General features: G+C 36.0%; 1 protein-coding gene across 1 annotated transcript in view; it reads left to right on the top strand.

The window, feature by feature from the left end:
* The window catches only part of LRRN3 (leucine rich repeat neuronal 3), a 40,363-nt gene extending 23,991 nt beyond the window's left edge, over positions 1-16,372 (top strand). Inside the window, exon 2 of the mRNA XM_049894788.1 lies at positions 13,364-16,372. Coding sequence (XP_049750745.1) covers positions 13,722-15,848 — 2,127 coding nt within the window. The 5' untranslated portion in view covers positions 13,364-13,721 and the 3' untranslated portion in view covers positions 15,849-16,372. The remainder of the gene's footprint in view (positions 1-13,363) is intronic.
* Positions 16,373-25,096: the final 8,724 nt, after the last annotated feature.

Here is a 25,096-nt window from a genome sequence, read left to right as displayed (position 1 = left end):
AGGAAGAAGGAAACGCACAGCTTTAACCTGCATTTAGTGCTGTTCTTTTATGTCCACATATGAAATCATAGAGCTTCACTGGTTTAGGCTGCGTCACACATTAACTCTGCTCACCCCCTGAGGCTTCTTCAGGGTGCCACAAGGAGGTGATCTCACATTAATTATTTCCCAACACCAGCATTAGGGAAAGAGCCTATGACTGACCTGTACACTAATGAGTTTCTACTCATAGAAAGATGCCCAAACACACGTAGACATAAAAACTGCCTCCACGCATCGTTTAAAAGATTGCTTTTGAAACTCTCAACCATAATTCAGGATGCATTTTTTAAGCTTTCAATGGAGCAGTTGTTGTTCTATTTTTAAATCTTTCTTATAGCCCTTGGACACAAAGACAGCAATGCCATTTTTAAGCAGATTGTCAAAAGTATAGAGGGGGAGATCATAGAGCATCAGAGAAATCTAGCACACTTTTCAACTGCAAACAGACACACAACTCCAAGCTCATTATAAGAAACTAATAATACAGACAACATCTGTATTATCAACTCCCTTAGCTTCACTAACGGAAAAGCGTCATCCATCACCAAACTCACGGGTGGCGTGGGCTGACCCAATGGCACTTCTGAAGATTTGGTGCTGTGATTTATTCTCTTGTTTATTGCATCTGAAGAAATCTTTGACCATAGGAGTAGATTTTATTTCAAATCCTTTCAAAACATGTTTAATTGCCAATTCCTAGTAAAAATATAAAACAATGATATTCATGCTGTTTTGTTCAACAGCAATGAGAACCAATATTTTATTACGTGCAGAAGAGAAACTGAACTACCCAGAGACCATCTACTCTGAGATACTGTCAGAGAAACATTCCTCTCTGAAATGTAGTTTTGCATTTCCTGTAATAGTATTGCAACTAAAATAGGTCTTCATTCTCTATCTGTAGGACATTATTTGACTTTTGTCCAGATGCTTCCTTATCTTCATTATAAACCAATGACTTTCTGTTGTGCCAATCGGAGTTATTCAATCAAGGAGTACAAACATGATGACAGATCTTTTTGCTGCCATACTTTTAGGCATATCTCCGCTTCAAAAACCATCTCTCCTGAGACTGGTATGAAAGCATTTACTTGCAGCAACCAATATAAAAAAAAAAAAAAAACTATTTATTTTTGGTATATGTGCCTGTCATATCCTTCCATGTATAAGGCCCTGGGGAGAGCATTGCTTGTGAGATCAGAAAATATAAGGCAGCATACATGCATCTGTCCACAGAATCAACTCAAACTGTAATCAGTTTGTTTATTTCTTTTCTTTTAACTATACTAGGAAGATGAACAGTTTCCAGGTGACTCAAAGAATGGAGACTTCAAAGATTTGGGGTATTGTATTGTCTCCCAATGAAGAAGAAAATGATTTAAAAATGGCTTGAGTTATCTGGATAATTAGCCCAAACGCTTTCATCTGAAATATAAGGTAATTGAAAGCATGTCTACATGAGACACACATTTCTAAACCATCTACCATGAGGCACAATACACATCTTTCTCCTGTCATCCAATCAGAGGAGTATGTCAGGAAGACTATCTCCAATGTAGCTGGAAATTCCTTTGAAGATGAAAAGGATGGCATCATTTACAAATCATCCCATTGCATTAGTTTCTCCAATAAGCTGGATGGGACAATAAGAATGAGGTTTTACACACCAAAAGTATCAAGGGAATAAAGAAAGCATATTTGAGGAGACTTCCCCTTAACCCATGTGAAAGTTTTAAGGTAGAATTGAGGCTTAACTATATCAGACAACCAAAACATCTGTTGATAGGAATAAAAATTGGAGCAAAATGGAAAACTTTATCTATAACATGGTTTTAATCAGTCACATTCAGGATTTACTGAAAGAACTAAAGTATCTCAGTACATACAGGTGTGTGTGCACACATTTTGTCAAGAGAGTAATTATTTCCCTTGCAAAGGTATCTAAATTGTTCCTGACATACAAGTAAAAAGAAAATAATCTCCATATATTCCATTGATTTGTACAGGTCCTAAGAATCCTTTTATAGACTACTTCTGTTCCTAATGAAATTAGCACCCTGTCTATATAAATGGCATGAATTGATACACATGTAAAGGGTGTGAATAAACATGATAAAAGCCAGGAGATAATCATGAAAAATATCTGTGCAAATCTTGTCAGTATCTGTTCAAGTACATCATATTACGTTTGTATAAGGAAATTTATTATACTGAAGTCATTTTTTTGAGCTTATTTGTTTAAGGCTTATTACAAAATTATGTAATTATAGAGCTGGAAGTCACCTCTTATTATAGAAATGAAGTCGCTAAGGGTCCTAAGGTCTCCTCCTAACTCTTGGGTCTATGTGTATGCACAATACTTTGCTGCTAATATGCTTTTAAGAGCTACGGCTGCTAACCAAAAGGTCAGCAGTTTGAATCCACCAGCCACTCCCTGGATACCCTATGGGGCAGTTCTACACTGTCCTATAGGGTTGCTATGAGTTGGGATCGACTGGACAGTAATGGGAATGGGCTGTTAATTTAGCAGAGGGGCAGCACCCAAATAGAGATCTATAGTTCAGTTATAACCTGAAGCAAGTTTTCTATCACTCTGCCTCCCAGTTTGGAAAACAAGATGCTTATACTTCAATATAAGATGAGTCAATGTTAAGGATAATGCATAAATGAGTGCTTTTCCTCACAAACGCCTACACTTAGGACAATACAAGTGCCAAATAACAAGGGAATGATAAAAGAGAAGTTAACACAACAAATCAGGCAATCAAAATCCATTGGCTCTCAAACAATACTGAATGAAGTGTTGTTATGCCATATTATAAATTAGAGTTCCCCAATACATGGAGTGATGCTCACAGAAGACGTACAAGCATAAAGAGACACGTTCTGGCTAAGAACTACCATGTTTTGCTAATCATGTACAAAAATCAACTTCACATATAATACTATCAATGAAGTGCTCAGTGGAACAAAAACTGTAATTAAAAATAAATACAAATCAGAATTCTTTTCACAATGAGAAATGACAGTGTCACGACAAGCTGGTAATTTAGGAGTATACAGAAATCACTACACCAATATGCGACACTCCGGAGACTGAGATTTCATTCTCTCCTCTCGAGAAGAAAATTATAAAGGAGGAATTGCTGTACTAAAAATGATCCTTCCTGAATCACAGTCATGCTATAACTAGCTTCCACAAATCTGATGTTTTGGGGTACCACATTTGAAATTATTTTTTAAAGGAAACTATCCTGACCTGGTTTTAATTTACCACTATGGATCCCCACATAGCACAAGCCACAAATTCTGCGAACAGTAGAAGAAAAAGATTAGAAAACCAAGATTCCCTCAGAATCTGCCAAGAGCATATTTTAAGATTCAGAAGAAAAAACAATTGTGCTATTTCAGTTACTCCTGGTTTCTTGAAAATAAATTTATCGCAAGGCCTACTGAGCCTAGTTTCATAAGGGATGGAAATAGTACATGACTTGTTTGAGGTCTGCATTAATGTGCTCTGTGTTAAAATGCAAAAACTTGAACATGACAAGGATACAAAATAATGCCAAATTCTTTTTTTTAACCTGTAGCTATTCCTATCATAATGATAAAAAAAACCTAGCCATTTTGATAATCTCAAAGTATCATATTTACAAATCTAAAAATAATAGAATCTAAGGAAGTCACTCTAAAAGATATTGCCCATTAAATATATGAATACACATGGAATGCACTCTAGTACATGTATTCTGTACAATAATAAAAATAATTTATTTATTTATTTATAATTTTGATTGTGCTTTAAGTGAAAGTTTACAAATCAAGTCAGTCTCTCACATAAAAACTTATGTACACCTTGCTACATACTCCCAATTACTCTCCGCCTAAAAATTTTTTTTTTTTTAATGAGATGGCCTTCTCTCCCTCTACTCTCTTTTTGTGTCCATTTTGCCAGCTTCTAACCCCCTGTATCCTCTCATCTACCCTCCAGGCAGGAGATGCCAACATAGTTTCAAGTGTCCACCTGATCCAAGAAGCTCACTCCTCACCAGCATTCCTCTCCAACCCATTGTCCAGTCCAATCCATGTCTGAAGAGTTGGCTTCGGGAATGAAAATAATTTCTGCTCTTTATAATGATGGCCCTATAAGAAAGCTCTATGGGATTTCATAGAACACAAACAATTAGTTTGGAAACAACAGTGAAAATTTAGCCCAAATGCCACCTTTTGTGGGAAACTAATACTTCAGAGAGTAACGTGATTTGTCTGAATTGCACAGCAAAACTAAGCCTAGAAAACGAGTTTTCTGATTCCAGTCCCTATCCACAACACGTAACTGCCTTTAAATTTCCATGTCATATAAGTAAAATATTCCTATTGGAAAAAACAAACAAACCACAACAAAAAAATCAGTGCACACATCCAGTTGGAGGAAACATCTTTCAGAAAAGATACTACGATGAGTGGCGCTATTGTAATAAACATCTGAGAGGAAATAGAGCTTAGTGATTAATACTGGGCTTCGGAGACAGAATAAAGGGATTTGAATTCCAGCTACTCCAAGTCTGAGTGAGTGTGAACTGGCGAAGTCACTGAACCTCTTTTTGCCTCATATAAAAAGTAAGGATAATAATAGCATCTACGTAAGGAGTTGACAGGAGTGTTGGCTGTGAGCATTCATGTATGAATGGTGGTACATGGGCCATGTCTGCCATCAGTGTGAGTCTTGTTTTGAATTGCTCCTACCTCATCCTCCTTCCTCCAGAACATTTCTTTCTTCCCTGCCCATCCCTTATGCAGCTAATACTGACCATGTAGTCTAAGCACTATCATGCCTTACTGTGGAGTTCCCATCTACCTTGGGATCAGTCAAGGCTAAGGGAAGAAGACCTAATTGTAGTAGGCCTATAGACTGAGATGATTGTGGAGGTTTTGCATTAGAAAGAATGCTTCTCAGAATTCTCAAGAGTGAGATTCTCATCCCTCCAGAGTGAACTACTTTACATGAGTCACTTCACCTCTGAGTGCCTTCCATTACCTCATTTCTAAGAGGAATGGGAGCTCTTTAGATACCCTTCAGGATCAAATGCTGTGGGCAGGAAGGCCAAGCTGACTGGGTGCCATCCAGATCTTTCCAGATCTCCCCTTCCTCAAACTTTCCTTCCTTCCCTCCTCCCTATGCTAACCAGAAGAGATCTTCTCTTTCTGTGTCTGACTTACTGGGCATCAAGGTAAAACTTCATTTGAACAAGCGATTTCACCACTGGAAGAGTTCAAAAACCGATTGATCTCTATGCCCTTTTCCATCTAAAAATTTCTATGACATCAAAAATGGGATAACTTTATATGATGCTGAATTTGTTCAGGCAGCTAAAATATCAACGTTATAAAAAATCTGTATCTCCCAATTTTGTAAAAAAAATTATAATGGATGAATTGTTCATATATCAATATTAGTAGTTACTGACAACTCTTTTTTTTTTTTGCTTCATTTATTCAATCAAGGGACCTAATCTAGGCAATTTACCTTTTTAGTGGTTAGTTTGCCTTAATTTGATGACTAAAGTAACTCTCTACTTCATTTATTACAGCACAGGTGTAAACATAAAATAAAATAGGAATAATGGCAGGTAATTAATCTGGTAGCCTTTAAAAGCCCCATAATGGCTAAAACTCACTGATCCTAATTTGTTAATGACATATGACTAGAATATTGAATACAAACTAGTGATCAATTAAAGAATGCAAAGGCTAAAAGCAGAGAAGTGGGTTTACACACAGCCAATTGTCACATACCTTTTAAAAGCCTTTCATGTTCACAGAATAGTATCATAGAAGTTCAGAATGTGAATGAATCTTAAAGATAATCTAACCTAGTTTTAAATTTAAATATGAATAATCTGAGGCACAGGAAAGGGAAGTGTCCTGTACATGGTTACGAAATCATCTACTAAACCTGATGCAAAGCAAATTTTCTCTTCCTTTGTCAATTTCAGAAACCTGGGTAGTGTAGAGTTTAAGTGCTACAGTTGCTAACCAAAAGGTCAGCAGTTTGAATCCACGAGGTGCTCCTTGGAAACTCTATGGGGCAGTCCTACTCTGTCCTACAGGGTCACTATGTGTTGGAATTGACTCCATGGCAACGGGTTTTGTTTTGGTTTTTTAATCAGTTTCTTACTAACAAATTAATATTTTAAGCCTAAACCAAAAATCAAACCAAACTCACTGCAGTTGAGTCGATCTCAACTCCTAGTGACCCTACAGGACAGAGCAGAACTGCCCCATAGGGTTTTTAAAGCTGTCAATCTTTAAGGAAGCAATCTGCTGCATCCTTCTCCTGCAGAGTGGCTGGTGGGGTCGAACTGACAACCTTTTGGTTAGCAGCCAAGTGCTTTAACCACTGTGTCACCAGGGCTCCTTATTTTAAGGATAGCATTTATTTAACTATTCAAAATAGTTACCATTACCTACTTCCTGAAAGTTGACATGTGAAATTCAAAGAGTTGATTAGGTTTGAAGAATTGGAAAATAAACATTTTCCAAGGAAAAAAAGAGATGCATTTAGTATAACTCAACGATGTTTTCTGGATATGGAACCTTCAATTAGAATTAAAAGAAAGGCCAAGTCTTACAACAAGGGACTATAAAGTCAGATAGTGGGAGAAAAGAATTTAAATTCTTCATACAAATGAAATTAGCTTATAATTTGCTATAAAAGAAAAGGAAAAACTGGGCTTTACTGTAACCATGTCAACTTCCTATCTTTACTAATTTTTTTCTAACTTAAGACAAGTATTAAAATGTTTCTCTTCCTCAGACTCTTTAGTCCTTATAATACATATAATGGGGTATATTGAAGAAGACATGCTTCGTATTTAAGTTTTGGCATTGCAAAGAATTAATCTGAAAGGTAGTGGGCTTTAAATCTTACCAATGTGCTCCTCCATTATACTCCAGTTGATTTTTTTACAAACATCACAAAAGACCATGCAACATTCAGATCATTCCTGTTGGACAGACAGAACCCAGCACTCCTTCCTTCGTGCCACTATAGACCATTGCATGTAGTTTTCCTGTGAATCTACTCAGCAGCATCCTCCTTAGCTAATTACTCCTTTGATGACTGAGGGCTTGGTGAGCAGAGATTTGCTCTTATTTATTGTTGACTTCTCAGTGTCTACAACAGTGCCTGCCAAAAAGAGGTGTTCAATCAATGTTTCTTAAATTATGAAAAACAAATAAGTTAAAGAATGAAGATCTCTTTAACCAGGAGAAATGAGATTTTCCATAAAAATTTCCATACATAACCATATATACAAACAATTTATGTTTTTCTATTAAAGAAATTATCAAGTTATAATGAGCGTCCACAGGTATTTAAAACATGGCAAGATATGAGAATTCCTAAAATCGCTTTTGTTAAATGGCCTGAACTGCAAAGTTTCATGCTGCTGGGCCTCTCATTAAAAATGTTTTAGGCCTTTGGCTGTCTCTTAGGCAAAACTTATATGGGGGAATCAATAAGAAGAAAGAAAAATACTGTGAGAAAAATTCAGAAAGCAAAGAAAGATGTAAGTATTAGCAAACATCCACTTTGAAAAACACATTGTAAATTAAGAAAAAAAAAAGTCTGACTCAAAATACACACACACAACAGACAAATGTACTAAGGTAACTGCCCAATTATACTCTGTAGATGCAAAGTAGTTATTTTTACTTTCTCAGTTTTTTTAAATCTCCAATGAAGAGATCAGAAATGAAAGCACAAGTAGCTAATGCCGTAAGCCCACAACAAATATTTATTAAAAGGCTGGCTTGGAGAATTAATGAGCGAGTGTATAGATGATAAAATCTAATAAGGGTTGATTTGAACTTCCATGACAATCATGCATTCAAACCATTTAAAAGATCCTTAATATTATATATATGCACATATATATTTAAATTTACATAATATATAATTTTACTGTTATATGAGTTTTGAAGTCTGGTGACATTTGAATAACATCTTCTGAATTTTTATAATATTCAATTATAATTTAATTTTCCTTAATATATGAGTCTGTTATCTCCAAAACTAAAAGAAGGTACAAAAATAGATCTTCTAAGATATTTTTACATGGTAAAGCAACTTAAAGAAAAAAAATAGCAACAGTTACTAGTGAGTTGTTTTTTAGCCCCTAAGAGCATGACAATATATATGAAATATTCACCCTAACCAAAGGCAATCATTTAACGACTCGATCTGCTTTTAGTAACATTTACTTGCATATTGTTTATTGACTATAGTTTAAGCAAGAAAAGCAAGATATTTTATCTACACATTATCTGCTTTTTATCCATCTACCTACAATGTATTTATTGCAGGCTTATTATGCTACACAGTCCCTATCTAGGCTCTAGAGCATCTTCATAAGCAACGGTCCTAAAAACTTGAAAACCCAAGGTTGAAGTATTGATTGTTCAAAGTATAATTACCCTCCTCTTATTTTAGAAGGAAAACAAATCCTAGCAAATTGATAGATATTAGGATATTATGTAAGCATATCAGTAATTATCTAATTCAAGTTTTTCTAAGCCTGAGAACATTTTTCAAAGAGTTTATTTTTATTTGATGTGTTCCAAAAGGAGAGGTGGGAGACAGACAAATGTGGGAGAAGGAGGAAAAAATGGAAGGGTTTAGGGACTTGAAATTCTCAACTACTGAAAATGACATTAAGCTGGTCAATTTAATTTTTTTAATGACACTGTTCATTTTTTTTCTTAACTTTTTATACAGATGCTTATAAAATTTTTTTTAAAACCCTCCTCCTAAAATCAATACCATCATTAGAATTGTTATCTGACCAAAGTCCCAAAATGACCAATAGCAGAAAATGTTTTCTCAGTAGTAAAGTTAAAATGTAGCTCTAAAGAACAGCATTTTTTTAAATTGGTGCCTGTGAAGTGAACCCCTCGTTTCTTGTTTTTTTTTTTTTTTGCTAGTGCATTTTGCAGTATAACTGTGACATTGCTACTTTTATAATCATCAGACAATAGGGGAAAAAAATCTGTAAAAACTGGAAGGCATATCTTTTTATTCTTTTCTGATATTGTTGGTTACCGCCAGTTACTTGGGAAGAAAAAAAAAAGTTATTATATTTGTCATTCCATATGCTACCATCCAACACAAATTAGAGACACACATTTGTGAGTTATCATTTAGCAAACATATATTTAATGACTTCTATATTGGAAGTACTGTCTAGGTATTAATTAACCAATAAAAGGTACTAATATAATCAAATCAAAAGTGAGTTAAATACAGTCTCTACCCAATAATCCCAATAATCTTATTTCTAGGAAGGGAAAAAAGGAATATGAGTAAAACACAGGTGAGAGGTGATCAAAAATGAACTCAGGAAAAGTTTGCTAGCACAGGGGTATAGGATTTAGTGTCTCAGCAATGGCCAAGGGACCCAAGTGTTCTAGTTCCCATGGCAATACATTCTTTACAAAAGCAGATGTATCAGGCTACCATTTTTAATGACTATGATAATTGCGAGCTCTAATCTGACTTCCCTACCTTTGATTCTATATCCTCATGCAACTTGAACATTTATAATTTATATTTCCAAATACATTTTTCTAAAGGGAGCAAAAGCATTGACCAGCAGATTCAGGTATTTGTGTTCTCTTGACAGTCATATTTCTCACTGTAATAGCCTGGCATTTTAGTTTTGTATATTAGTCCCTTGTGAGTCTGGTTAGTGTGTATCACACCTTCATCAGTGTTATTAGATTGAAAAAAATTAATTTTCTAAACCTGAAAACCTGAGGACCAATGTAACATAGCCCTGCTTAAGAAATAAAATCACTACACTTACTTTTTGGAAAATTATCTCTTCTTATCTCTCTCTATATCAGTGTAGCTCACCAAAAAGAGCTGTGGGCCTAAAGACAAAACCTGAGTTCAAATTCTACCTCATCATTTACTATCTGTATGACCTCAGGCAGGGGATCTTAATACCCTTACCCAAAAACAGGGATTCAAAGGCACCCAACTTATCTCGCAAGTCATTGTTAACATAAAAAATGAATAAGAATGGGCTTTGATAACTGCAAAGCACTAAGAGGTAAGATATTATTATTATCATTGCCTTACTTCCTGCAAACAACCCATGCCAAATAGTCCATTAGTGAAAGGATCATAATCATTTCTACAGATATAACAAAAAGTCAATATTACAATAAAGACATGCTAAATTGTACCCTCTATTATGATTCCCATACTGAACATTTCTTCCTACAGAACAAGAGATATAAAATTTGAATTCTTCATCACTAGAAGAACTCTCCTTATTTTCAAAAGTTTTCAGAATAAAGGTAGTTGTTTCTGGCATGTGGCTATATAAATGATAAAATAAGGTTAGAAAAGAGTTTCTAGTTAAACACAAATATAAATTATAAAAAAAAAACAGAATAACTTCAAAATAAAAAGTAGCATTATTAACACTCCCTCCTTCCTTCCAAAAAATGTTTCATCTTTAACATTTTCATTTTTCAGGCTAATTAAGGGAGCCCTGGTGGTACAATGTTTAACTGAAAGGTCTTCACAGGAGAAAGACCTGGGTATCTGGTCCTGGAAAGATTACAGGCTAGAAAACCCTATGGGGGCACTTCTGCTCCATCACATGGGGTCACTATGAGTTGAAATTCATGGCACCTAACAACAACGACAATAGTTAAACTAAAGGAAGATATAGGGGTCTCTCTGTACTACTGGATATAACTCATTAATTGGCAGAAGTTATGATTTCTTAGTTGTCAACTGATATATAGGAATCTTGCAGAAATGTATTTTGTACTTGGCGCCTGTTTTTTCTTCAATTTGGGAATAAATATGTAATGTATTTCTATTTTAGTTTTATTCAGGTGCTTCTCCTCAACGCCCCCATATCAGATCACATACTGACTTGTAACCATCAGTTTACTTGCGTTTCCACCTCCAAAATGAAAGATTACTAAGGGAAGACATGTCTCTTTTTCTTTTTTTTTCTCTAACCATTAACCCAATAACTGGCACATAGCGAGTGTTCAAAAAATGTTGATTCGATAAATTAAGGCGGGGAAAAGCCCACAGATATAACAGTAGACTGACATTTCTCTTAAAGCCTAATATCCCTGTGTATTATCCTCAAATTTAATCTTTGGGTTTTAGTAATGTATGTAAAACAATTTTGTGTAAGTAAAAAATTTATGCAAAACAGCCAAACTTACTGAAATTAGAAAATGAGGCAGACTGAATTGATTACATTGTGTGTAAAAAGAGGCATATATAAATTTATTAATTCATAAAACTCATTTACCAATTAATTCAAAACCTTTTTTGAGCCCCTAAGCCAAAAACCCATTGCCATTGAGTTGATTCCAACTCATAGTGACCCCATAGGGTTTCTAAGGCTATAAATCTCTGTGGAAGCAGACTGCCACATCTTTCTCCTTTGAAGCCGCTGGTGGTTTCAAATTGCCAAGCTTTCAGTCAGCAGTCCATTGCTTTAACCACTGCACCACCAGTTTTCCTAAAACCAAAAACCAAACCCATTGCCATCGAGTCAATTCTGACTTATAGTGACCCTATAGGACAGAGTAGAACTGCCCCATGGAGTTTCCAAGGAGCACCTGGTGGATCTGAACTGCTGACCTTTTGGTTAGCAGCCATAGCTCTTAACCACCACACCACCAGGGTTTCGCAGGGCTCCTACTATGTTCTAATTATCATGCCTGGGAGCTGGGGATTCACAGTGAGGCAAGCCCCATGCTCTCTAGGAGATTACTGTTTGGTGAAGTAGAGAGAATAAAGTAAGGGTAAGAGGCAAACTGGATTTGACTTTGAACTGTAAGTGTTTTACAATTTTGAAAAACAAAAACTTTTTACCTAAAAGGGAACTGGTCTGTTTCTCTGTAGGGACCATATCTCCAAATACATTTATCTGCCAATGAAGCACCCACCTTATCTTAGAGTCAGTCAACGATGCCATTATGAATGTCAATACTGGACAGGAAGGAAAGAAAGAACAATGTTCACAGACTGATTATTTCAGTAGACCACTATTGCAGGTAGGCAAAAAGCCCCAGAGCAAATAGTCCAACTGAGCACTCGCTGAGCTGCACACTTGAAGGTTTCGAGAACTCATCAGCAGTCTAACCTAACAGTAGCGTGGTCTTTTGAAACACAGAACATATCAAGATTGCAACTTGGTTTTGGAAGTGCTTATTTTTCTGTGATGAAGAAATCAGTATCCATTTAAAAGAAGTGATACCTAAGTGTCTGTTTTACTGATGTAGTCAAGTTTCTTTTTCATTGTTAGTGACTAATGGAAGGTAAGTTTATTTTCAGGGAAAAATAAAACAGTCAAACGTTAATGTGACTTTTTTTTTTTTTTTAACAATGACAACATACAGGTATACCCACAGCAAGTTAGGCTTAGTCTCTTCCAAATATTTCAAAACTCAAATCACTGTATACAAAGTAGACTATGGAGAGATGTATGAATGAAAATGGGAAATCCAGTTAAATATCACTACTTCTAGTTTATTCAGCAAGCATTTTATAATGTTTTCTCAAAATGCTGTCTCCTAGGGGCCTGATGAAGGAGCCCTGGTGGTGTAGTGGTTAAGAACTTGGCTGCTAACCAACAAATAGGTCAGTGGTTACAACCCACCAGCCGCTCTGTGGGAGAAAAGATGTGGCAGTCTGCTTCCGTAAAGATTACTGCCTTGGAAACCCTATGAGGCAGTTCTATTCTGCTCCATAGGGTTGCCATGAGTAGAAATTGACTCAGTGGTATCAGGTTTAGGGCCCTGAGGAATCACAATCTAACTCAATTGGTCAAAATTGTATAATATTATTTATTTATAGCCTTTTTTTCTTGTATCTAAGATGGGGGGGAAATCATAATTAAAGGATTGGTTTCTTTTTTTCCCCACAACTAATTGTCTAACAGAAGGAAAAATACAACACTCAAAACTGCAATGCATAAATAGTAAAATTTGAAATAAGAGAAAAATTCTGGAAGCATATTCATTATATTCAATAAAACTTAAGCCTTCTAAAGATTCAATTTCTTAGCCTGTCTAATATTTGGACCAGCTGATTATAAAGGACAATCATAACAATGATAAAGTTATCAAAACATATTAAAATAACTGTAAACAGCAAGAATATTATTTATACATGAAATAATTATAATTAGCCAATGGATATTAATTTCAGTATTTTTTTTCCTTTGTGCTAATTCTTTTTCTTTTTTCCTTTTATATTTTATTTTATGACATTTAGCATCATGCTGCCATTCCTGCAAGTACTGAACAAGCATGGGATTTGAATATTACCCTCCTAAATAAATGAATTACTCAACCTCCTGTGATCATCTATACATACTTCATCTTCAAAAAATATATCCATATTATATCATCAAGGAGATTGTGACCTTCTTTTCTCCAATATGCATGAAATTTTTGGACAATGCAATTGTGGCACTGACACTTATTTCCATGAAGAAAAACTTTGTGATTCAACGGCATTCATCGTTTGACAAATGCAAGTGTTTTCCTAATCAATCAGCTCTTCCTGAACTTACTAGCAGTGACGGTGGAATCCTTAAGGGCCCATTAAATTTTTGAAGAAGAAAGCTAAGATGAAGGACATGCCACTCCGAATTCATATGCTACTTGGCCTAGCTATCACTACATTAGTACAAGCTGTAGATAAAAAAGTTGATTGCCCACAATTATGTACATGTGAAATTAGACCTTGGTTTACACCCAGATCAATGTATATGGAGGCATCTACAGTGGATTGTAATGACTTAGGTCTTTTAAATTTCCCAGCCAGGTTGCCTGCTGACACACAGATTCTGCTCCTACAGACTAACAATATTGCAAAAATTGAATACGCTGTAGACTTTCCAGTAAACCTTACTGGCCTGGACTTATCTCAAAACAATTTATCCTCAGTCATCCACATTAATGTAAAAAAGATGCCTCAGCTCCTTTCGGTGTACCTAGAGGAAAACAAACTTACTGAGCTGCCTGAAAAATGTCTGTCTGGACTGAGCAATTTACAAGAGCTCTACATTAATCACAACTTGCTTTCTACAATTTCACCTGGAGCTTTTATTGGCCTACATAATCTTCTTCGACTTCATCTCAATTCAAATAGATTGCAGATGATCAACAGTAAGTGGTTTGATGCACTTCCAAACCTGGAGATTCTGATGATTGGGGAAAATCCAATCATCAGAATCAAAGATATGAACTTTAAGTCGCTTATCAATCTTCGAAGCCTGGTTATAGCTGGCATAAACCTCACGGAAATACCAGATAATGCCTTGGTTGGGCTTGAAAACTTAGAAAGCATCTCCTTTTACGACAACAGGCTTATTAAAGTGCCCCATGTTGCTCTTCAAAAAGTTATAAATCTCAAATTTCTGGATCTAAATAAAAATCCCATTAATAGAATACGAAGGGGTGATTTCAGCAATATGCTACATTTAAAAGAGCTGGGGATAAATAATATGCCTGACCTGATTTCCATCGACAGTCTTGCCGTGGATAACTTGCCAGATTTAAGAAAAATAGAAGCTACTAACAACCCCAGATTGTCTTACATTCACCCAAATGCATTTTTCAGACTACCCAAGCTGGAATCACTCATGCTCAACAGCAATGCCCTTAGTGCCCTATACCAGGGTACAATTGAATCTCTGCCAAACCTGAAGGAAATCAGCATACACAGCAATCCCATCAGGTGTGATTGTGTCATACGGTGGATTAATATGAACAAAACCAACATTCGATTTATGGAGCCAGATTCACTGTTTTGTGTGGATCCACCTGAATTCCAAGGTCAGAATGTTCGGCAAGTGCATTTCCGGGAAATGATGGAAATTTGCCTCCCTCTCATAGCTCCTGAGAGTTTTCCATCTAATATGGATTTAGAAGCTGGGGGCTATGTTTCCTTACACTGTAGAGCTACTGCAGAGCCACAGCCTGAAATCTACTGGATAACACCTTCTGGCCAAAAACTCTTGCCTAATACTGTGACAGAGAAGTTTTATGTCCATTCTGAAGGCACACTAGATATAAGTGGGATAACCCCCAAAGAAGGAGGTTTATATACTTGTATAGCAACTAACCTGGTTGGTGCTGACCTGAAGTCTGTTATGATCAAAGTGGATGGTTCTTTTCCCCAGGAGAGAAATGGATCTTTGAATATTAAAATAAAAGATGTTCAAGCCAATTCTGTTCTGGTATCTTGGAAAGCAAGTTCTAAAATTCTCAAATCCAGTGTTAAGTGGACAGCCTTTATCAAGACTGAAAATTCCCATGCTGCCCAAAGTGCTCGAATACCATCTGACATCAAGGTATATAATCTCACTCATCTGAACCCATCCACTGAGTACAAAATTTGCATTGATGTCCCCAACATTTATCAGAAAAGCAGAAAACAATGTGTGAATGTCACTACAAAAGGTTTGGACCCTGATAAAAAAGAACAGAAAAGGAGTAACACCACAACATTTATTGCCTGCCTAGGTGGCCTTCTGGGGATTATTGGTGCGATATGTCTTGTTCACTCCGCCTTTCAAGAAATAAATGATGATGGTGGACATAGCTATGTGACGAATTACTTACAGAAACCAACCTTTGAATTTAGTGAGCTTTATCCTCCTCTAATCAACCTCTGGGAAGCAAGCAAAGAAAAAAGTACAGCTTTGGAAGTAAAAGCAACTGTTATAGGTGTGCCAACAAATACGTCCTAAAAACAACCAACTAAATCTACTTCAAAGGAAAGCTACGGAGTGCAGTTGTTCTAAGTGAAAGGCAGAGAAATGTTACTTTCTAGAAAGAAGTTTGTGCTTCACCAGTGCTGCTCCAGATCAATAGAAAGACGTACAAGTTCGGCATTGTAATTAATTGACTTCAAAGGGTACTGTGGCAACCAAATAAAATAACTCCATTTTCTAGAACTTTCATGTAACTTTTATGTCTGGAATACAGTTAAAGTGGACAAAAAACATTTCTGTATTTTTTTTTAAGTATGTAAGAGTAGTTGAACTGAGCAATACCTCCTCCTGTGTTGTATCACACCTATTAGCCACGAGTTTTTGCAGTGACCAGATAAACTTGAATTGACACGTGGTGTAATAAAATGGACAAATTCTGTAGAGTAGACACAGTGAGTATGTGGACCTCTTTTATAAAGAAAAATACATTTTGGATTAAAATCAATTGCTTTTGTCTTGTTTTTGTTTCTAAATAAAGAACAATTTCTGGGAAATGTCATCTGACCAGATATCATTTAAAAGAATTTAAAAAATTTTTTATAATAAAATTTGCAATGCAAAGAGTGGAACACTTTTATTGGGTTATATAACAAGATCTTTGTAATGCACAAAAAATGGATTTTAGAAAGCATCTTATCAATATTAAATGGGGTTAATAACATTGTATTTAACCCTTTAACTATTGACAGAAACGTATCCTTTAGGAAATTACGTATTCACTTAAATTTTTTCTTCTCTTAACAAGCAGCTTTTGCAGTGGATTTAGTTATTAGGTTCAGATAATGCAAATCCATTATCTGAGCAACTGAAGAGTCTTATTTTAATAACTAGTAGTCACTCAGCTTCAGGGTTATATGATTTGCAGAAAACATTGCCAAATATCTGTAGGACCTGCAATCTATGTATAATTTTCAAATCTGTGATTCGAAATATTTGATGAGCTTCACTATAATAATAAACAACTTACTACTTTGCTATGCTGTAAATGTAGCAAGGAAACATAGCCCATTCCAAGACTCTGATTTTAGAATAACATTTTAAAATATATTGTATTAATAGTAGAAGAAGTTTATCAGGTTCAATTTCTGAAATTCCACCTTTTTATTTAGATCACCTCAATCAAAAAAATGATGTAAATCAGATAATTTGGAGTTCAACAGAAATTAAGACACAATTTTGCTAACTAAAGGAAGGGCTTTCTAAAATGCTTCTGTAACTAATTTAGAGTAAATGAAAAAAAATAGGTGCAGGACTCTATGACTATATTCAAAACACCTAGAAGTCAAAGCTTAAAACAACACAGAATAATTGAATTGAAATGCTAAGAATATTATTTTAAAATTTTATGTAAGAAATAAAAGGATTTCACTTGGAAGAAAAAAAAAGACCAAGATCTTTTAGGGTTTTTACCATATTAACAAACAAAAAACCTACAGACAGTTTTGCAAAATAAGTGCATCTTATTAGAAAGGAAATATCCTGAAACAATAAAAAAATCATCGAAGGTAATAAGACATGATTTTAAAGGCAAATTGATTTGTTCTACAAAGCTACAAGGATTCCACGTTAACTGCTGCCATGACTGTTTTTAATCAAGTATTTAACTTTTCTTACAGTATCTTACTGCATACACGTCACTGGCCTGTGAACATTTCCAGCACTTTTTCATAGTATCAATTTATTTGTTAATACTGGATATATGCTGTTTTGATAGCAATAACAGTTTCTAATTAAACCCTAGCTGTTTTTGACAATGTGGAAAGTATATTGTTATGAACTCTTTAAAACAAAAGGACAAACTGTGTTAATTTTTAAATACCTGAATATGAAACTTGCTAATTCAATGTGTTTCCTGAACACAAATTTTACAACCTGATGAATCACTATCACACAAAGACTGACATTAGAATTTATCAGCAAGACACGCTCATACATCATGAGAGGTTTCAGCACCACAGACAGAGCTTTTTAGAGCAAGGCTATTTGTCAAAAACATAGGAGCTGAAATATGACCTATTAGGATGCAGGTATTATATAGGTCAGCAAGAACCTACTCCAGTATCTTGTTATGTTTCTCTTTGAACGCCCTCTGCATGGAAAACTATTTCAAATATATCTTAGATCTAAGAATTCCATTTCAAGCTACACGTGCCTTAGAAGAACTTTGAATAGACATCTAATAGTGAGCACTGAATGAAATACTTTTGCTACAGTAGAATAAATAAGATCTTCAAAACAAATAATCCTATGTATTTGCTTAATTTTTAATCTAAATTGAAACAACTGGGCTACAATAACAGAATAGCATTTTATAATCTGTTACCTCCTAAACCTTACATAAAATTAACTAAGCACTGGTCAAAGTACTTGAAGAATTTAAGTTACAATTTGGTGTTGCTATACGGATGTGCCTGTTATAATAGAGATCTTTACCTGTAACAAATAAAACTTTAAAATTTATACCTCTATGAATGCTACTAAGCTGCTCACTATGTGAAAAAATTTTTTTCAAAAAATGGCTTTACAAGATTTATTTTCCAATTTCTGACACAAAATAATCAAATTTTCTGAAAACTTACACTCCAAATTGAGTACAAAAAAGTATAAAAATATCGTAAATTGTGCAACTTTCAGCAAAGCCCAGCAGTATTATACTGTTAGTCATAGCACATTGACCATTTTACCTATAAAGAAATAAATAAATTTGTGGCATATATATCAGTCTTCTCATATTTATTTCACTGCCAAAGTTTTTCATTCTGATTAGACAAAAAAAAAAAAAATTCCAATAAAATGCCCCACAAATATCAGGAAAAAATTCAAATTGCATATATAAGTCACCATTAGGAGATATTTGAGGTTTCACCCCAATGCTGAGTTTCTAGGGAATAATGAATAGAGATTTAAATGTGGTGACATTTCATTTGATCCAATCTCTCTCTCTCTTTTTTTTTTTTCATTTCCCAAGACAAATCATGGAAAACAAGTACAATCTTTTGCAAAGGATATGATTGCCAAGAATATGCTTACTATATCTCAGATGATAAGGGTCATTTTCAGACAGGTATAAACAGAAAAGATGACAATGATCTTCTCTTTAAGATAGTAATATTTTCACCTTTGGCTCTACAGCCCCCACTTGTAGAATATCATTTTACCCTGACTAATGCATTGCTAACTGGGTTGTTGCTTGGAAGCACTGCAGCCTTGTACTGGAATGAAACAGCCATGCCTAGAATCAAAATGTTACAATCAGTATCACAGAGTTCTAGAAAAAGAAAGAAACTGACTCCAGTTTCAACATAAGAGGGGCTGCCTTAATGTGTTCATTAGAAAAGTGAGGGCTTTATTTAGTCTTAAGGATTACCACCGCCTTGCTTTGTCTTATTACTCTGAAATAAGAAAAAATAAAAACACTAGTTGCATGCAGGAAAAAAGTATAAAAGTCAGAGTAAGTATTAGTTATTATAGTCCAAATATCCAATCCTAAGAGAAATTGTTAAAAGAAAAATTTTAAAGAATATTCCACAGACATGCAGGATATTTCCAAAACGGACCTAAGCATTTCGTTAATTATATACTCAGAAGTTCTCATGGTTTCACTAGTAAGCATTCAACAGTCTAAGGTAAGAAGATATTATATGAAATAGAAGACAATTCCATTTTGTTCCTGCTGAAAATAGACAAGTCCACAAAGATTTGAATTTATTTTACATACAGCTCAGAGGGCTGTTAGCTCATGTTCAAATAAGCCATATCGTCTATTCCAACTAAGAGATTAGATACCCCACAGATACTGCAACGGGACTTTCTGGTAAAAGCAAACTGATTTTTCAAATAAGCAATGCATTCAGAGCATATATCATATATAATTTCAAAATTATTCTACTGTGGCCAAGAGTAACAAAGCACAGCAAAAAGAATTGTGGTTGACTTCAGCAAGCCTTTCAGAAGAATGAACTACAATGGCATTTGAAAACCTCAGAGTACTTTGTGTGTTTATATTTTCTTTTTTAACTCTAATATATCTTAAAGAAACTAATAGCATTATGTGACCATCGCAAGGAAAATCCAGCTTCTCGTTAAAACATATGGTTCAGCGTCTGAAGTTATTGATTCAAAATCCAATTGTGATATCCATTTGTAATGTTTACCAGCCTCTGTAACAAATAACGGAGTAAGCCTGGGACATAAATTGACCCTCCTAATCCTTGCATTGAGAGAATCAGAGTGTAATAAAACAACCTCACTGTTATTTGTGGTACCAGATACAAGGCTGGTAAAGACAGGAATAGTTTTTGAACCACCAAAGGCACCATTATCAAAGCAATATGGTCAAATACACTGAAAGAGTTCTTCAGGAGAGTACTGTACAAAATTGAAATTCATTATCAGAACTGGGATCAAAGTCAAATACCTCTGGTAAACATCCCTTTAGAATAGAATCGTCTATTCAATAAAGAACAGGGAACCAATTCTCCAGAATACCATGACAGGAAGTTAGGGTCACAATTTTTAAGGCTTTTGGGCTTTCCATTCCTGTTGCCTGGTCAGTTAATCACTAAATACTTCAATATATAATTTTCATATTGCTTATTCTATCAGAATTTTAAAAACACATTTACATATAAAATGCATGAATTTATAATTACGTAATACTAACAACCCAAATCTAACATTTGATTGTAGGAAAAAAAAAAAGACTTTCCATGGATATGATAAAGGATATAAGCATAGAAAAAAAATTCATTCTTTCTATAAACAAAATATTTACCCTTACAAATAAATTGGAATTAATTGGCTGCAGTGTAAAAATGGACTATATCAAAAATAACCACGGGAGGCTAAGAGGAGCTGCAGTGGATTACTTATGTCACAGTCCAGGCTCATTCCTGAAGTGACAATGTGATGCTTGAGATATTTTCCTGACACATAAAATACATAGAAATTAACAACTTTGTTACTTACATATTACCATTTTGAATAAATACACATTCATATCTACTTGAGAAGCAAAGTAAAAACTAGAAAATAAGGAGAAAGGGAGGCAGGCGAGCAACACACCCTGAATGCTAAACATGTACCAGGCTAACAATTTGCTATGGTCTCAGGGACTGTATTCCAAATCTAAAGGACAAGGAGAATGGGAAAATATAGGCATTTAAAATCTTATCATGTTCTAGCTGCTCTCTTGCCAGCATAAAACTCGCACACACTCACTCCTGCTCTCTGTATGTGTGTATATACACACACGAATATACTCATATCCACACATATATATAATTACCATTCAGTATTTATGAAATCCCTGTGAGTTGTGTTAAGATTCCCATTTTATAGATGAGTATTTAGAAACCCTAGCGGCGTAGTGGTTAGGTACTATGGCTGCTAACCAAAAGGTCGTTAGTTCAAATCCACCAGGTACTCCTTGGAAACTCTACAGGGCGGTTCTACTCTGTCCTATAGGGTCGCTATGAGTTGGAATCGACTTGATGACAGTGGGTTTTTCTGTTTGTTTTTTTGTTTGATCTGAGTCTCAGGAAAATTAAGTATTTTTTTCCATGATAACAAAAATAATAACTCATACTGCAGAAAAAACAAAAAATACAACATCATGCAATACAACACGCAGGTGCTTTATAAGCATGCCATCTATCACAAAAATAACAATAGGTGACTTTCTTGGGAGGGAACCATCCATCAAGAATATAGCAGATGCATTAATTGTGCCTATTACCTTCCAACTATTGCTGTCAATATATTCTTTATAATACTCCTGTCTCAGTTCTGTATCAGAAACTGGGGAATAAAATGCCCCTATTTGTCAACTTTCAATTACTATTTGCCCAGGACAGAACGAACAGCAGTTGGTTTATCAAAAAAGAAAACCTATGTGTCTACTCATAATTAAAACTACAAAAATAAACACATTCACTAAGCATTCACTAGGTGTAAGTCCTAGGGACTTTTCTGTATTTATTTCCATGCATCCATTTCACAGTCTCAATGTTTAAATCTCTTTTCTTTCTCATCCCAAGAAGGAAATGTACAGCATGGTCAATAATTTGTTTAACCTGCTTCTAGACTCCCAGGTAACAATTATCAGACATAATAAACCCAAGGTTACCCTGGCCTTCGAGGTGCATCCTGCATAAAGAGTAAGCTTGTAAAAACAAAAGCCTCCCTCATCCTTGTGAGTACTGGCACCACAGGCAGTGGGAGCTCAGAACACTGCCCTAATGCCCCAGCTTAGGGAGTCAGAAGTCATCATGCTCTGAGAGAGTTACGCTTCCTGAGCTGACTTGTAGTTTATTGCAAACCCTGGATTCTCAAAAGCTCCAGTTTATGAATTGGACACTGTAGTTCTAGGAGAATATGACTATTTAATATAGTTCAGATGATTTAGATTGTTTGTTGACAAAAATGGGGTAACAGGGGGCGGAGCCAAGATGGCAGACTAGGCAGACGCTACCTCGGATCCCTCTTACAACAAAGACATGGAAAAACAAGTGAATCGATCACATACATAACAATCTACGAACCCTGAACAACAAACACAGATTTAGAGACGGAGAACGAACTAATACAGGGAAGCAGCGATTGTTTTCAGAGCCTGGAGCCAGCATACCAGTCAGGTATGGCACAAGCACAGAGAGCTGCTCCACCCCCCTGAACTAACCCCGGGAGGGGGACCAGCCGGTTCCGCAGGCGGCGTGGGACGCAGCCGGTAGGAGAAGTCCCCGGGAGGCAGTGACAGGTCTTGGAGAAGGAAGACCAGCGTCCCAGCCGGAGAATCATCCCGCCCGGATTTGGACTGGACGCAGGTACGGCATAAACACGGAGAGCTGCTCCACCCCCCTGTACTAACCCCGGGAAGGGGCCCAGCCGGGTCGCGTGGGTGGCATGGGACGCAGCCGATAGGAGAAGTCCCCGGGAGGCAGCGACTGGTATTGGAGCGGGGAGAACAGCATCCCAGCCAGGAGACTCGGTCACGGCACAAGCACAGGGAGCTGATCCACCCATCTGAACTAACCCTGGGAGAAGGCCCAACTGGTTCAAGGAGGCGGCACGGCCACGCGGCTGGAGGGACAAGAAGTCCCCGGGAGGCAGCGACTGATTTTGGAGTCGAGAGTGCACCGTCCCAGTAGGGCAGCCCTGACGCTGGGCGTGGGGCTGGAAGCGGAGGATCTGACCATGACTCCAGCGGGCCAGACCCCCCAGGGGCAATCTCCACACAGCCAGCACACATAGGCGACGCGCCCGCGGGAATCTCAGATATAATAGTCATTCCGAGCAAGACAAGCAACTCTGGCTATATTCTGAGGTGCTACTCTCCTATCTCTCTGTTCCCTCCCCCACCCTCCCCAGGCGGCTTCATTAACATCCGAATAGCCTGAGCCAGAGGGAGAACTCTGATAGGGATCGGACTGCATTTTTTTTTAGCGGATTTTCTGGAAAAACTAGTTTCCCAGTGATGGCTCAGAGACAACAATCCATATCAAACCACTTAAAGAAGCAGACCATGACAGCTTCTCCAACCCCCCAAACAAAAGAATCAAAATCTTTCCCAAATGAAGATACAATCCTGGAATTATCAGATACAGAATATAAAAAACTAATTTACAGAATGCTTAAAGATATCACAAATGAAATTAGGATAACTGCAGAAAAAGGCAAGGAACACACCGATAAAACTGTTGAAGAACTCAAAAAGATTATTCAAGAACATAGTGGAAAAATTAATAAGTTGCAAGAATCCATAGAGAGACAACATGTAGAAATCCAAAAGATTAACAATAAAATAACAGAATTAGACAACGCACTAGGAAGTCAGAGGAGCAGACTCGAGCAATTAGAATGCAGACTGGGACATCTGGAGGACCAGGGAATCAACACCAACATAGCTGAAAAAAAATCAGATAAAAGAATTAAAAAAAATGAAGAAACCCTAAGAATCATGTGGGACTCTATCAAGAAGGATAACCTGCGGGTGATTGGAGTCCCAGAACAGGCAGGGGGGACAGAAAACACAGAGAAAATAGTTGAAGAACTCCTAACAGAAAACTTCCCTGACATCATGAAAAACGAAAGGATATCTATCCAAGATGCTCATCGAACCCCATTTAAGACTGATCCAAAAAGAAAAACACCAAGACATATTGTCATCAAACTCACCAAAACCAAAGATAAACAGAAAATTTTAAAAGCAGCCAGGGAGAAAAGAAAGGTTTCCTTCAAGGGAGAATCAATAAGAATAAGTTCAGACTACTCAGCAGAAACCATGCAGGCAAGAAGGGAATGGGACGACATATATAGAACACTGAAGGAGAAAAACTGCCAGCCAAGGATCATATATCCAGCAAAACTCTCTCTGAAATATGAAGGCGAAATTAAGATATTTACAGACAAACACAAGTTTAGAGAATTTACAAAAACCAAACCAAAGCTACAAGAAATACTAAAGGATATTGTTTGGTCAGAAAACCAATAATATCAGATACCAGCACAACACAAGGTCACAAAACAGAACGTCCTGATATCAACTCAAATAGGGAAATCACAAAAACAAACAAATTAAGATTAATTAAAAAAAAATACACATAACAGGGAATCATGCAAGTCAATAGGTAAAAGATCACAATAATCAAAAAGAGGGACTAAATACAGGACGCATTGAACTGCCAGATGGAGAGTGATACAAGGCGATATAGAACAATACAAGTTAGGTTTTTACTTAGAAAAATAGGGGTAAATAATAAGGTAACCACAAAAAGGTATAACAACTCCATAACTCAAGATAAAAGCCAAGAAAAACATAACGACTCAACTAACATAAAGTCAAACACTATGAAAATGAGGATCTCACAATTTACTAAGAAAAACACCTCAGCACAAAATAGTATGTGGAAAAATGAAATTGTCAACAACACACACAAAAAGGCATCAAAATGACAGCAGTAAAAACTTATTTATCTATAATTATGCTCAATGTAAATGGACTAAATCCACCAATAAAGAGACAGAGAGTCACAGACTGGATAAAGAAACACGATCCATCTATATGCTGCCTACAAGAGACACACCTTAGACTTAGAGACACAAACAAACTAAAACTCAAAGGATGGAAAAAAGTATATCAAGCAAACAATAAGCAAAAAAGAAGGGGAGTAGCAATATTAATTTCTGACAAAACAGACTTTAGACTTAAATCCACCACAAAGGAT

This window comes from Elephas maximus, chromosome 8 (genome assembly GCF_024166365.1).
Source record: "Elephas maximus indicus isolate mEleMax1 chromosome 8, mEleMax1 primary haplotype, whole genome shotgun sequence".
NCBI lineage: Eukaryota > Metazoa > Chordata > Mammalia > Proboscidea > Elephantidae > Elephas > Elephas maximus.
This window is presented reverse-complemented; position numbering and strand designations above follow the sequence as displayed.